This window comes from Vanessa tameamea, chromosome 27 (genome assembly GCF_037043105.1).
Source record: "Vanessa tameamea isolate UH-Manoa-2023 chromosome 27, ilVanTame1 primary haplotype, whole genome shotgun sequence".
NCBI classification, from domain to species: Eukaryota; Metazoa; Arthropoda; class Insecta; order Lepidoptera; family Nymphalidae; genus Vanessa; species Vanessa tameamea.
Window position 1 is genome coordinate 4,965,956 of NC_087335.1, and position 12,111 is coordinate 4,978,066.

Consider the following 12,111-nt stretch of genomic DNA (forward strand, 5'->3'; position numbering starts at 1 on the left):
TTAAGTAAAGAGCGTACACATTTTTAAAGGCCAGCAACGCACCTGCAAGCTCTCCAGTGTTGCAGATATCCATGTGCGGTGGTAGTCATTTTCCGTCAGGTAAGGCACCTGCTTGTTTGCCACATATAGCACAAAAAATCAGGCAGAGCAATCTAAATAATTTTTTTCTGTTTTTAAAGATTTTCAATTGGAAATGACGTGATTTAACAAATAGAAGAATTCAAGTCAATACATACTATTTGGTACATAATATACTGGTTGGCAAAATGACGCTTTTCATTTGATAGAAGAATATTTTTGACTATGAAAAAGGAATTCTCATTGACACAGTATTCAATTTTATAGGAAGTTTTTTCTTAGTGAATTTCAATGTTTTTTCTATAGTATTTTTAGTGATCATCGTTCTATAAAGCAATGGTATGTTCTTTTAGTAAACTTATAATCATTCTCAATTAATTAAATAATTCCAGAAATTTGAAAACCATCAATGTAGAATTAGATTCCTAGTTTGCTTTAGATTCTCAAACGTCAAAAAAATATATTTAACGGTCCCAATCGATAATATTTTTGAAACTTTAACGGGGAACGCCTTTTTTCCGGTTAATTGGTTCGTGATACAATTACACTGATATTTTGGTGTTTTTTTTAGAGGATGATCGACTAATTCAACTATTTTTTTTTAAATTATTGTCTTTACAAATGAGTAGTAAATAAAATTATTCATTGATTTATTTTCGAAGAGATAAATATTAATGGCTACTTTTAAATTCAATTATTTTGCAGTCGGGTCCACAGCCATCTGGTGGATGTCGTGGTAACTGGAAAAACTTTGCGAACACTCAGGAGGAGGAAGATGCCTTCGATTATGTCAAATGGAGGAACCAACCCAAACCAACCGGGTGGGTTATACTAATAACTATATTAAAATGTCTTGTACTAAAACAACACTATGTACATCAAGCTTTAACTAACGGTAAAATTACCAAAAATCGTATCGATATTGGATTTTAACTGAATGTTGCCCAACGTACACGTAGTCTCCAGCGTCCCCGATTTATTAGGAATGTTTTATTTGTATATACAATAAACGTTGTACAAATACAAGTTGTATAGTTACACAATATAATGTCTTCTTTTTTCGAATGTTCAAATACTTTTACTTGATGGTGGGCTTTGTGCAAGCCCGTCTGGGTAGGTACCACCCACTCATCCGATATTCTACCGCCAAATACAGTACTCTGTATTGTTGTGTTCCAGTTAGAAGAGTGAGTGAGCCAGTGTAATCACAGACACAAGGGACATAACATTTTAGTTCCCAAAGTTGGTGGCGCATAGGTGATGTAAGGAATGGTTAATATTTCTTACAGCGCCTTTGTCTGTGGGCGGTGGTGACCACTTACCATCAGGTGGCCCATATGCTCGTCCGCCAACCAATGCCATAAAAAAATACGAAAGCCAAAAAAAGAACTCGTTGGGCAACTATTCATTCGTGAGGCTATGGCGTGTTTCAGTAGGTTTTCGAATTGAGTTAAAGGAGCCTATTGATTTGATACAAACAGACCATTTTATACCTTCGATTTTGGTGGGTGTGTGATTTTAAAATAAATCCGAGCTATGAAATATAACTAACTATATTTATGTGTATAATAAATTATTAAATTCAAGAAAAAAAATATTTTAGTTACGGATAGTAGGAGGTGTAGTTTCATTGAATTGCTTCTACTATTTTACAATCCGTAAACAAAACGGGACACTTTTTATAATATAGTAATCTGGCTACGTCTGATGTTACGTCGTCCACGGGTTGAGAGGGTTTGATGGATGATCACTCTCTCCTGTCTTAATACGTTCAGCTTTGCTTTAACGATAATTGTGTTTGTAATGTTAATAGAGTTATTGGGTCCGTGGCGCACATGGTGAAAGGAGCCTTAGGAGGCGGAATCCTCGGTGGTCACGTGGCCTACATGAAGGCTGGTATATTTATCGGCATACCGTTCAACATCTTTTTCGGATTGTACATGACATATTGTTTATATGTAAGTATTATCTTTGCATTAATATATTATTTTGAAGTACATTTCCAATCTATCTCCGGTACGAAGACCACGCGCCGCTAAACACATTTAATTTGCAAATTGACATTTCAATAACTATTTGATTTAAGCACGCATTTAAATGAAGTTTATCGCTCGTCGCCACTGTTGTATATTGCTATAGTCCTAGTTTAACAGTAAAACACAAATTCTCGGTGAAATGGTTAATCTAAACTCCATTGCCAACTGACGTTACGTTGACATCTGTCATAAAATAAGCATATCCTACAAATGGCAGATTGCCTTGTTGGTCTACTCCCCACCGACTACGTTCTGAGCCGAGGTGCGACCCCGAGCCCGAAAGGGTTCCAATTTCAAAGCTGAGTCTAGTATTCGCCCCCAAGGTCCGGTGACGCTGTAAAAGCCAGTAGGACCAACACCACTACATAAATCAGAAAAAAATATATATTGGTCTAGTGGTTATAAATTAGGCCGTTGATCCCGAAGTCCCGGGTTCAAGCCTCAGGTCAATCAGCTGAATAGTCAGTAACAGCCCGGAGACTGGAAGTTTAAAGTGTGTACGCTCCCGTGCCTCGGAAAGTACATAAACCGTCGATCCTGCGCTTGAACTCTTTCCAAGCGTGTCGGATTTGCCGTTCCATCAGATAATGATAGTGAGGGAATGGAAAGTGCGCCTGTGTTTGTGCGCACAGCGCACGCACTGTACATTATAATGAGATTGGAGGCCATGGCTGAAATCGGTCATGACGATATGATAACATGGCAGACTGCCGACGGTTTTGCGTGTAAAAATTAAATAAATACAAAAATATTCTTGTCAGTGTACAATTATTTAAGTATTAATGTAGATAAGAAGCATTGGATTCTGTAACATTGGCATTCGGTATGAGATGAGAATTTCTTGCAGTATCACACATAAAAAACACATTAAAATTAAATTAAAATACTATAGTTTTATTACATGAAATGTTACTTTAACAGATCTTAGTGATATCAGCTCAAATACTTTATAGAAGAACTCGTGTTACGTCGATGTCCTATCCCGATGTTGGCGAAGCGGCGATGGCGTGCTTTCCAAATCCTAACGTTGCAAAATACTCAAAAATATTCAGGTAAAAATGTAACACGACATGGTATCAAGTCTCTGTAGAAAACTATGTAATTAAAATATAATTTGATTACCTGAATCAATTATTCAACACAAGAACTCTAGATTATATAGATGATAAAAAATCTAGTACTGGTTGACTTTTAGGCAGAATATATTATATACATAAATATAATTTTATTTAATTAACATAAATTTGTATTTTAAATGTTGGAAAAGAGTAACTGAGGATCTTGCCGGTTTTTCTCGGTAGAATCTACATTCCAAATCGGTGGTAGTTTCACTTAATATAGTTTTGTAAAATCATTATTTTAAAGTCCATGTAAAACCCGACTGAATAAAGTATATTTTGATTTTTTTAAATGTGGTTTACTTAGTGGTAGGGCTTTGTGCTAGCCCATCTGTGTAGGTAACACCCTCTCATCAGATATTCTACCGCCAAACAACAGTACTTAGTATTGTTGTGTTCTGATTTGTAGGATGAGTGAGCCAGTGTAACTACAGGAACAAGAGACATAACATCTTAGTTCCCATGGCACATTAGCGATGTAAGGAATGGTTAATATTTTTGACAGCGCCATTGTCCATAGGCGGTTATGACCACTTACTTATCAGGTGCCCCATATGCTCGTCCGCCAAACTATACCATAAAAAAGTGGTATACTTGAAAACTAAAGAATAATTTTGAAATGTTTTGTTTTTTTATTCTGTAAAGGTATACAATTGATGCTATAATATGTATCGATTTGTTTGGTGCCTGCGCCTGTTACCAAATTATAATAGCTAAATCCATAAAACAACTCGTGGAAAACACGCAGAGAACACCTATAGAGGGCCTTGGACCAGGTAAATAAACTCCAAATTCTTTATATATTAATGTTATTAATACATGCGAGGGATAGTAGCAATAGGATGTAGCAATACGCTACCAATCACCCACGGAAATATGCATCAAAGACTATAAATGATAAATGTAGCGCTTTCTTTGTTATCAACAAAAACAGGGCGGCAGGGCTCTGTGCAAGCCCGTCTGAGTAGGTCCTGGTCATCAGACATCCTACTGTCTAACAGCAATAGTTAGCATTGTTGCGTTCTGAAGGTTGAGTGAGCAGGTTTATCTACAGGCACAAGGGATATAACATCTTCGTTCCCATGGTTGGATACACATTGACGATTAGTTAGTATTTCTTCCAGCGTCTCCTTGTCCGTCTACCTATATCTTAAAAAAGGGGTAGCGGTGCATTTGAAAGTATCCGATTATGTTTGTGTTTGTATTTGTATTATTTCTAATTTACTTTAATCACGATACATGTTGAAATTTGCGTAAATAGATATTTGTTATTAAATCACGTCAAAACTGCCGTACAGTAACATATTTTTTATAGTAATTTAAATTATACAAAAAATATATTTTGGTTAAATATTTTCATCGTGTTTTAAATTGTCTTCATTTTCATCCTTATTGTTTTTAGGTTATCCCAATTTGCGAGTATACTTGGCGTGTATGATTTTGCCAATTATCCTTATTTGTCTGATAACCCATCTGAAGTGGTTGGCACCTTTTTCAATTGTGGCTAACGTCATTATATGTGAGTTTTTTTTAAATTATTTTTGTTTGATGGATTATTTTTATTCTGGTTTATAATGTATGATCTAACTTTAATATTTAAGTATTCAAGTTTATCAAAGTATATGGAGCAAAGATATTAAGTAAATTTCGATTTAATCACAAAAAAAAAACATATTTTCTCATACCAACTTAATCTAACTTTTAGCTAAGATTCTAAGATTCGTTGAAAAAAATTACCAAACTAAATGATTTTAACTTGATTATATTATTAATCTTGACGCATTCTCATCTCACATCCCATTTTAAAGCGCTTTATAATTTTCATACCCAATACATACGATTAAAAGAAAAGTCTGCAAATGTCTCACCGACGGGATAAGGCCTCCGGTTTTTAAGAAGAGTGTTTTAGAGATTTCCATTACGCTGCTCCAATGCGGGTTGGTTACATATTTGTCAGATCTTCATCTGGCACACGCAAGTATCCACACGATGTTTTCTGTCACCACCAGACACGAGATGAGGTATACCGACTCAGCCATCCTGGCACTCACAGATAGTTATCCCCACACTGATGTATTATGATTAATTCACTACAGAAATATTCAAACTAGTCAAGAAAATCTCGACCATTAACGTCATCATCGTGATAGAACTGATCTTAATACGATCATAAACTTGAATACCGTTGTTTTTTTTCAGTATTCTGTATAATGTTAACCGTATACTACGCATTCCACTTCAATCCGAATTTCGAGAAACTGGTCAAAGTGACAAAGCTTTATAACTTCTTTGAATACGTCGGCATGTCTGTGTTCAGCATGTCGTGTTCGGGAGTGGTCATTCCCATCGAGAACAACATGAAAGACCCAAGGAAATATCCTCAAGTTTTAATGACTGGTGAGAAAGAGAAACTGTATTGGAGAAATATATTTTTTCATTTTCTAGTATTTTTAATAAAACTGATAACACAGGGTATGAGATGAACTTCTTATAATTCGGTGTAACGTTGTCCGATTTACCGCGTGACAAGGAAAGAAACTCCGAGCAGCTACCGGGAATTGCAAGCTTAAAGGTTGCAAGGTTTAAGGGGCCCAAGCCGTGCCCATCAACGTTTATCTTCTCTGCTCGTATTGCTCTCTCTGTCTAGCTAATTTTGGTAGAAACATGTCAGCGTAAAGCGTAAGATTTGATAGGAATTTTCTATTTTTAAAATAGAACTTCCTGCTCTTCTCGATAAGTCAAGCCCTTCAAAAAGGTTTTAGTGATTTGGCTGGTATACTATTCATGACGTGAAGACATGCTGCAAATAAAATTGGGATAATGGCAGCATATAAATTAAACGCAACCATTTTAAGACTATTAATGGTGGGACCTGATGCAAGCTAATCTCTGTATACGTTATAGAACATTTCATTACATTCCCGATATTTCAACTGTTATTATATTTAATGTTTATCTTATATCTTTATCTATTTTACATTACTTCTTCTAGGGATGTCATTGATTATCTGTTGCACATTCTCGGTCTCATTTTTCGGATACGTTGGCTTTTTACAAGAGTGCGAGTCTCCTATTACTGTCAACTTTCCAATGACTCTGTTAGTATGTTTTGATTCTTATAGCTAGCAAAACCTGGTAGACGTTGTTTTGTCTTTGTATATTTATTTAATTATGTATATAAATATCTATTTGTTGTATTTATGGTCAGATGAGACGCGCGCATAAACTTTAGATATCGGCTAGAGATAATTATTAATATTAATTTTCTCTAGTCTACAGTTGACTAGGTGTTTTGTATAAAAATCATATCATTTTATTAATAAATACAATCGAATTGTTAATGTGATTAGTTCCGATAGTTTGTTTCATTCCAATCGACGTTACTCTGTTGCATATTGTTCTCAGTAATGTAGAGTACATTTCAACAAATAACAAACAACAATATCAGCCTGTAAATTTCCCAGCGCTGGGATAAGGCCTCATTTCCCTTTGAGGAGAAGGTTTGCACCACGCTGTTCCAATGCGGGTTGGTTACTTGTTAGATACTCATGTGACAGAATTTCGTTGAAATGATAGAAGTGGTTAGAACGCGTGCATCTTAACCGATGATTTCGGGTTCAAACCCAGGCAGGCACCACTGAATTTTCATGTGCTTAATTTGTGTTTATAATTCATCTCGTGCTCGGCGGTGAAGGAAAACATCGTGAGGAAACCTGCATGTGTCTAATTTCAACGAAATTCAGCCACATGTGTATTCCGCCAACCCGCATTGGAGCAGCGTGGTGGAATATGCTCCAAACCTTCTCCTCAAAGGAAGAGGAGGCCTTTAGCCCAGCAGTGGGAAATTTACAGGCTGCTAATGCTAATGCTAATGCTAGATGAACCTGTAGCTTTACTTTTTACTTTACTATATAGTACACAACCGTCACTAACACTACGCCCTCGATATTTATCGCCTAGAGGGTAATGTTTACCTAATTTATTTTATTGCACGTTTTCAGCTTCCCCAAGATCCTCAAAGGTGGTATCGCTGTTATGATCTACGTTACCCACGCTCTCAACTACTGGGTCCCTTTCAACTTATGTTTCTATTATATCAAGTCACGTCATGATCAAAATAAGATTTTGATGTGGGAACTTATTTATAGAGCGATTTTTGTCGTCATGATTGGCATCGTGGCTATTATCTTTCCAAACATTAATGCTCTTATGGGATTTGTGAGTATACTCGTAATTTCTATCGTTGTATCCGTAGACTGAAAACATTACATACATACATTTAATTCAATAATGTAATGTGACGATTCAAAAGTGCCTTTATGAGCCGACTTGAGTAAAGTAATTAATTTATAGATATAATTTAAGAGTATTGTAATTAATGGTCCAAGTTGAATCGGAATGAAATCGTATCATTACCGTTATAAGTTAGTGAATTTGCCCCCAGTGCTGTCTAATTCCCGATGTGTTTTTAATGTAGAGTTCTATATATAGTCAAACTGCTAACCATGAAAGTTTATAGTGCTTTCTTAAGTGACTTATAATACGATTTTTGAGGCCTTAATTATTTGTGAACTAATGAGAATAACATGAGAATAATCAAAAGTCAGGAGATAGACACTATTTTTTAATATCGTCAAAGAACATTTCGCGATCACCAACCTATAGTAGTAATCTACTACATTACTACCTTTAAATGATATTGTTATGAATATATTCAAAAATGGTTGTAAAAATTTTGAATTAAAAATGATCTTTATTTATTTTCAGCTGGGTACGTTTTGCTTATCAAACATGGCGTTCATATGGCCTAACATGATCTACCTAATGACGATCTGGCAGAGACCAGGCCTCGGCAAATACAATTGGCGTTTGTGGAAAGGGATCGCATTAATTTCTATAGGACTATTTATTTTGGTTTGCGGAACAGTTGTCAATTTTAATGAGCTATTGTCTGTATTTAGATAAAATAATTGTGTTTTGGTCATGTGATTGTAATATTGGTTTAAAAGTTGGGACCAATTTTTGCTTTAAGGTTGCTCGTTAATTTGTAAATTAGATGACTCTCCTTGATGATATATTATCAAATTCATATAATACACACCTTCATCCATATTCACCTTCATTTGACCTGTGTTGCGACTGGTTGCAATAAAACTGAAATGTTGCAATGCAATGAGCAAAAGATGGTTTTGACTTTTAGGCGAATATTCAGTAGTGGTTAAATTATGTCCTAAATTCAATTAGTGTTCCCATTCATTACAGAGAGTTCCAATCTATATCTAATCTATACAATTTGATAGCACTTTACAAATTGGGAAGTATTTTATTAAAATAGTCTATAATTGTAATTCTTTGCTTATTGATTGATATATTTTAAAATTAAAATATTTTTTTTTATTAAAATGCAAGTTTCATTTGAAAAAAAAGTCTGTTCTTTGAGGTACAACAATTGCTTACATAGTAGAAAATTTTTGTTCCATTGCTAGCTAAGGTTCTTGATGGAATGTTTATTCTTGTTGCTCCAGAAATGGTAGATATACATATGCAAGGATTCTCATGAAGATTTCTTTCATCTTATGGAAAACTTCGACGTAGACCTCGTGGTCCGTTTTGGCCATCTTTGCTTTTTGGTACAATAGTATAGAACTGGTACTAGTACTAATTACTAAGAAAAATAATTGACCGACAAAAAAATCCTTGATAAAACTTAGTAACTTGACACGTCTCACAATGCTTAAAGTCAACTCAATATTTGTGTGCCATTATCTGCGACTTTGATGAAATTATTTGTACTTTACTCAGTAAGGAAGTCTGGGGCTTTTTAATGTATCATAGTGAAACATGGCTTGCATCAAATATATCTTGAGCTACCGTCTGAATAGTCGTTTTAGATTGAGATTATAATAAAACTTAAGCGCAGTGCATACATTTCAACCAAGATAAAGAGAGGCATGCTGAGATGATAAGTTTCTTTGACGGCTAACGGTTTGAAAATATGAGGACTTAGCTTCTTTATCTGCTTTACATAATAGGTAACGGTGATACCATGAGGCCAGCAGAAAAGATCAAAGCGGACAAAGAGATTGAGTAATCGAGGGCTGAGTTAAAGCTGTTTGAGTTAAAGGAGCGAGATTTTGACAGTTGCCAAAATATGTATATTTAAATTATGATCGTTGTTTGGGGAGTTGATAGTTTTCTTTTGACAGAAAAAGTATACACACAAGTGCTGTTATACCTGTTGTTTATACGACTCAACACAAGTTTTTTTATTTTAAATTTGACTATAAACAAATTTAATCAAATCGTCTGTATACTTAGATGTTTTTAACTACGCAACGGGCTTTAATTCGGTTTTCATCAACAAATAGTGAAAAGAAGGTTTACAGTAGAGAAATGCCGAGACTTTCTACTTCCCTACAGGAAAAACAAGAATTTTTCTTTGTATATTTGTTCTTTAAGCTTAGTTATAAATAGATATTTATTGAACCACTGTGACGCCGAAACAGGTAGCTGGTTGATAATATAACCATCAGTCATATAAAATATCAGTCTCAATTGATGTGTGTGTGTCTTATAGAGTTATTCAGTTTTCAAATTATACGAGTAAGATACAAAGTGAGTTCTTACAGAATAATTCAGTTCATTTGGCCGTCTGCATTCATTGTATGAATCAAAAATGTTATAATAATAATATTACGATGTACTGATAATGCACATTAATTTATATCTTCTTCGTGGTAAGACGTCTTTAAGGGTTATTATGTATAAAAATAAGAAAATATTTTAAAATGTAAATGAATTATTGTACACTAATCCTTTGTGTGATGGCATAGGTCAATTTACATTGGCTCACGAATCTCTCCCAGCCAAAATATAAATAGCGCGTATGTCTTGTGTTCCCGTCCGCTCTAAATTCCGTCCGGCGCTCGCGCAGCCCGGACTGTTGAAAATTCCTATTTTAATGTAGGAATTGTAATCGAAATACGACTGGAAAAGGCCACTTGTGTTAATATCGTTTCGTGTTATGTGAAAATGTGTGATCAGTGCATACAACGATAGTTATATGGATGTTTGATATGTGTTGGTAAGTACTAAATATATACTATAGAAGTTCGCTGGAGCTCAACGATGTCTTGTGATGTCTAATTCAGTTACCGTTATAAAATAGGCCAATCTTGAATAATACTGTATTGATATCGATGTAGATGTTCCTTGATTCAAAACCTACTTTTTTTCAGATAGACAATGTACCTACACAGTATGTGTCTTATGACTATTGTCTATTTAAAGTTAATACTATTTTTGATATTTTTTTACGTGTATAATTTCATAATACACAGTATTAAAAAAATACTGGATTTTCTTTGGCTGTCAGACTTTTCAGTAGCAGAAGAAATTCCTGACAATGTTTATTACTTATTCGCTCTGAGCACGTGGTTTAAATATATATTTATACTAATAACTTTAACAGTCGTTACTTATCGTTCATAAAGTATTAAATTAGTTAAAACGTGTTCTGTTTGAAAATATATCATTTATTTTCAACAGACACGGGAGAACATTCGAGAAAATCATGCTTTCAGAGCACTTAAAAACTTTTAGAATATAATTAGTCTAGTAAAATAAAATATATTATTTTAACGTACTTAGTATCTATCTAAGACTAATTCAGCTTTAGAATTTAATAACTGATGTTGAATGTCGAAATTGTATGGTTCTATACAGTTCGATATTACTTTTTTATTTATTATATGTATAGATTAATATACTTCATTTAACTAATAAAGCTGTAAATGTATATTGGTTTAATCTCATTACACACGCTATGGTCTGTACGAGATCACTTTTAGTAATATATACGATATCTCATACAATGTTATCAACTTTTATAACACGGTCTGTGTACAACTAAACGTACAATTTTGTAAAAGTCGTTGTATATGTATATTCATCTCGAGAAGCTAACATCCACTCATCATATATTTGACGCCAAACAGCAATACTTGGTTATTGTGGTGTGAAACTCTCCTCAACGCTGGAACACAACAATAAATATAGTGAGCCAGTGTAACTACAGGCACATGGAATAGTATAATATAGTATCGTATAGTATATATCTTATGATATATTATCGCCTTGAAGGTATTGTATAGTGCCACCAATCACCACATAACATCAGATAGCCAGTTCATATATATTTCACCCTTTTTGAAATGAATAAAATCGTTATCAGATATTTGTGATAATGTTGAAAAAGTCCTTAGATTTAATTGAAATCTTGTAACATATATAAGCAGTGGACCATTTAGCTCGTTGCCAAATATAAAAGCTTTAAGCTTTAATTCTGTGCCGTTCGATGACCAGTTATTTGTCAAAAGATGCTAAATACCAACACATTTCGTTTATTTATGTCTTTTGACAAATAACTAACAGTCAATGATTGCTTGTTCGGTCATCGATGTTGTATTGAAAATCAAATAGATAAGATAATCCGGATCTATCTATCTATCTACCTGGCCCGTCTTCGCATAAAGGTTATAAGACGTTTATATTGAAGTCCAAACATACAAAGTATACATTAAAAAATTAAAGTCTTGTTAAAAATCATAATAATTAAGACAATCAATAAAACGTTAGGTTTTAGGTAGATTAGGTGAAAAAAAGCGTTTAGGTAATTTGTCTGTAAATTTTCAGGTTTGCTAAATAAAAATAATTTAATTACTTTCGATTATCAAAATTATATCATTTAATTAATGCAAGAAAATAATTCCTAAATATTTTGCTGGTTTTTCTTGGTGTATTTACCGAACCGATAGCAGCTTTAAGGTTAAATTCAGTTCATAAAATGCCAATTCAAAGTTGCTGATAAGATTATATTT

General features: G+C 34.0%; 2 protein-coding genes across 33 annotated transcripts in view; both read left to right on the forward strand.

Moving 5' to 3' along the window:
• The first annotated feature begins 306 nt into the window (after nt 1-306).
• LOC113392073 (proton-coupled amino acid transporter-like protein pathetic) lies at nt 307-8,587 on the forward strand. Its single transcript, XM_064219286.1, has 10 exons — nt 307-417; nt 784-899; nt 1,892-2,036; nt 3,036-3,166; nt 3,878-4,008; nt 4,635-4,751; nt 5,432-5,629; nt 6,225-6,330; nt 7,234-7,450; nt 8,000-8,587. Exons 1-10 carry the CDS (start codon nt 415-417, stop codon nt 8,195-8,197), a joined length of 1,362 nt encoding a protein of 453 aa, XP_064075356.1. The 5' UTR covers nt 307-414; the 3' UTR covers nt 8,198-8,587.
• Nucleotides 8,588-10,133: 1,546 nt separating this feature from the next.
• LOC113392068 (ryanodine receptor) overlaps nt 10,134-12,111 on the forward strand; it is a 125,255-nt gene continuing 123,277 nt past the window's right edge. For all 32 annotated transcript variants that reach the window (XM_026628311.2, XM_026628324.2, XM_064219303.1 and 29 more), the window contains exon 1: nt 10,134-10,316. The gene's annotated coding sequence lies outside the window, so the exon portion shown is untranslated. The remainder of the gene's footprint in view (nt 10,317-12,111) is intronic.

Bases quoted from the DNA above. Each gene is read 5' to 3' on its own strand.
- LOC113392073 (XM_064219286.1), top strand. The intron at 3,167-3,877 runs GTAAAAATGTAA...TATTCTGTAAAG, and splicing joins AAATACTCAAAAATATTCAG to GTATACAATTGATGCTATAA. The intron at 4,009-4,634 runs GTAAATAAACTC...TATTGTTTTTAG, and splicing joins TATAGAGGGCCTTGGACCAG to GTTATCCCAATTTGCGAGTA.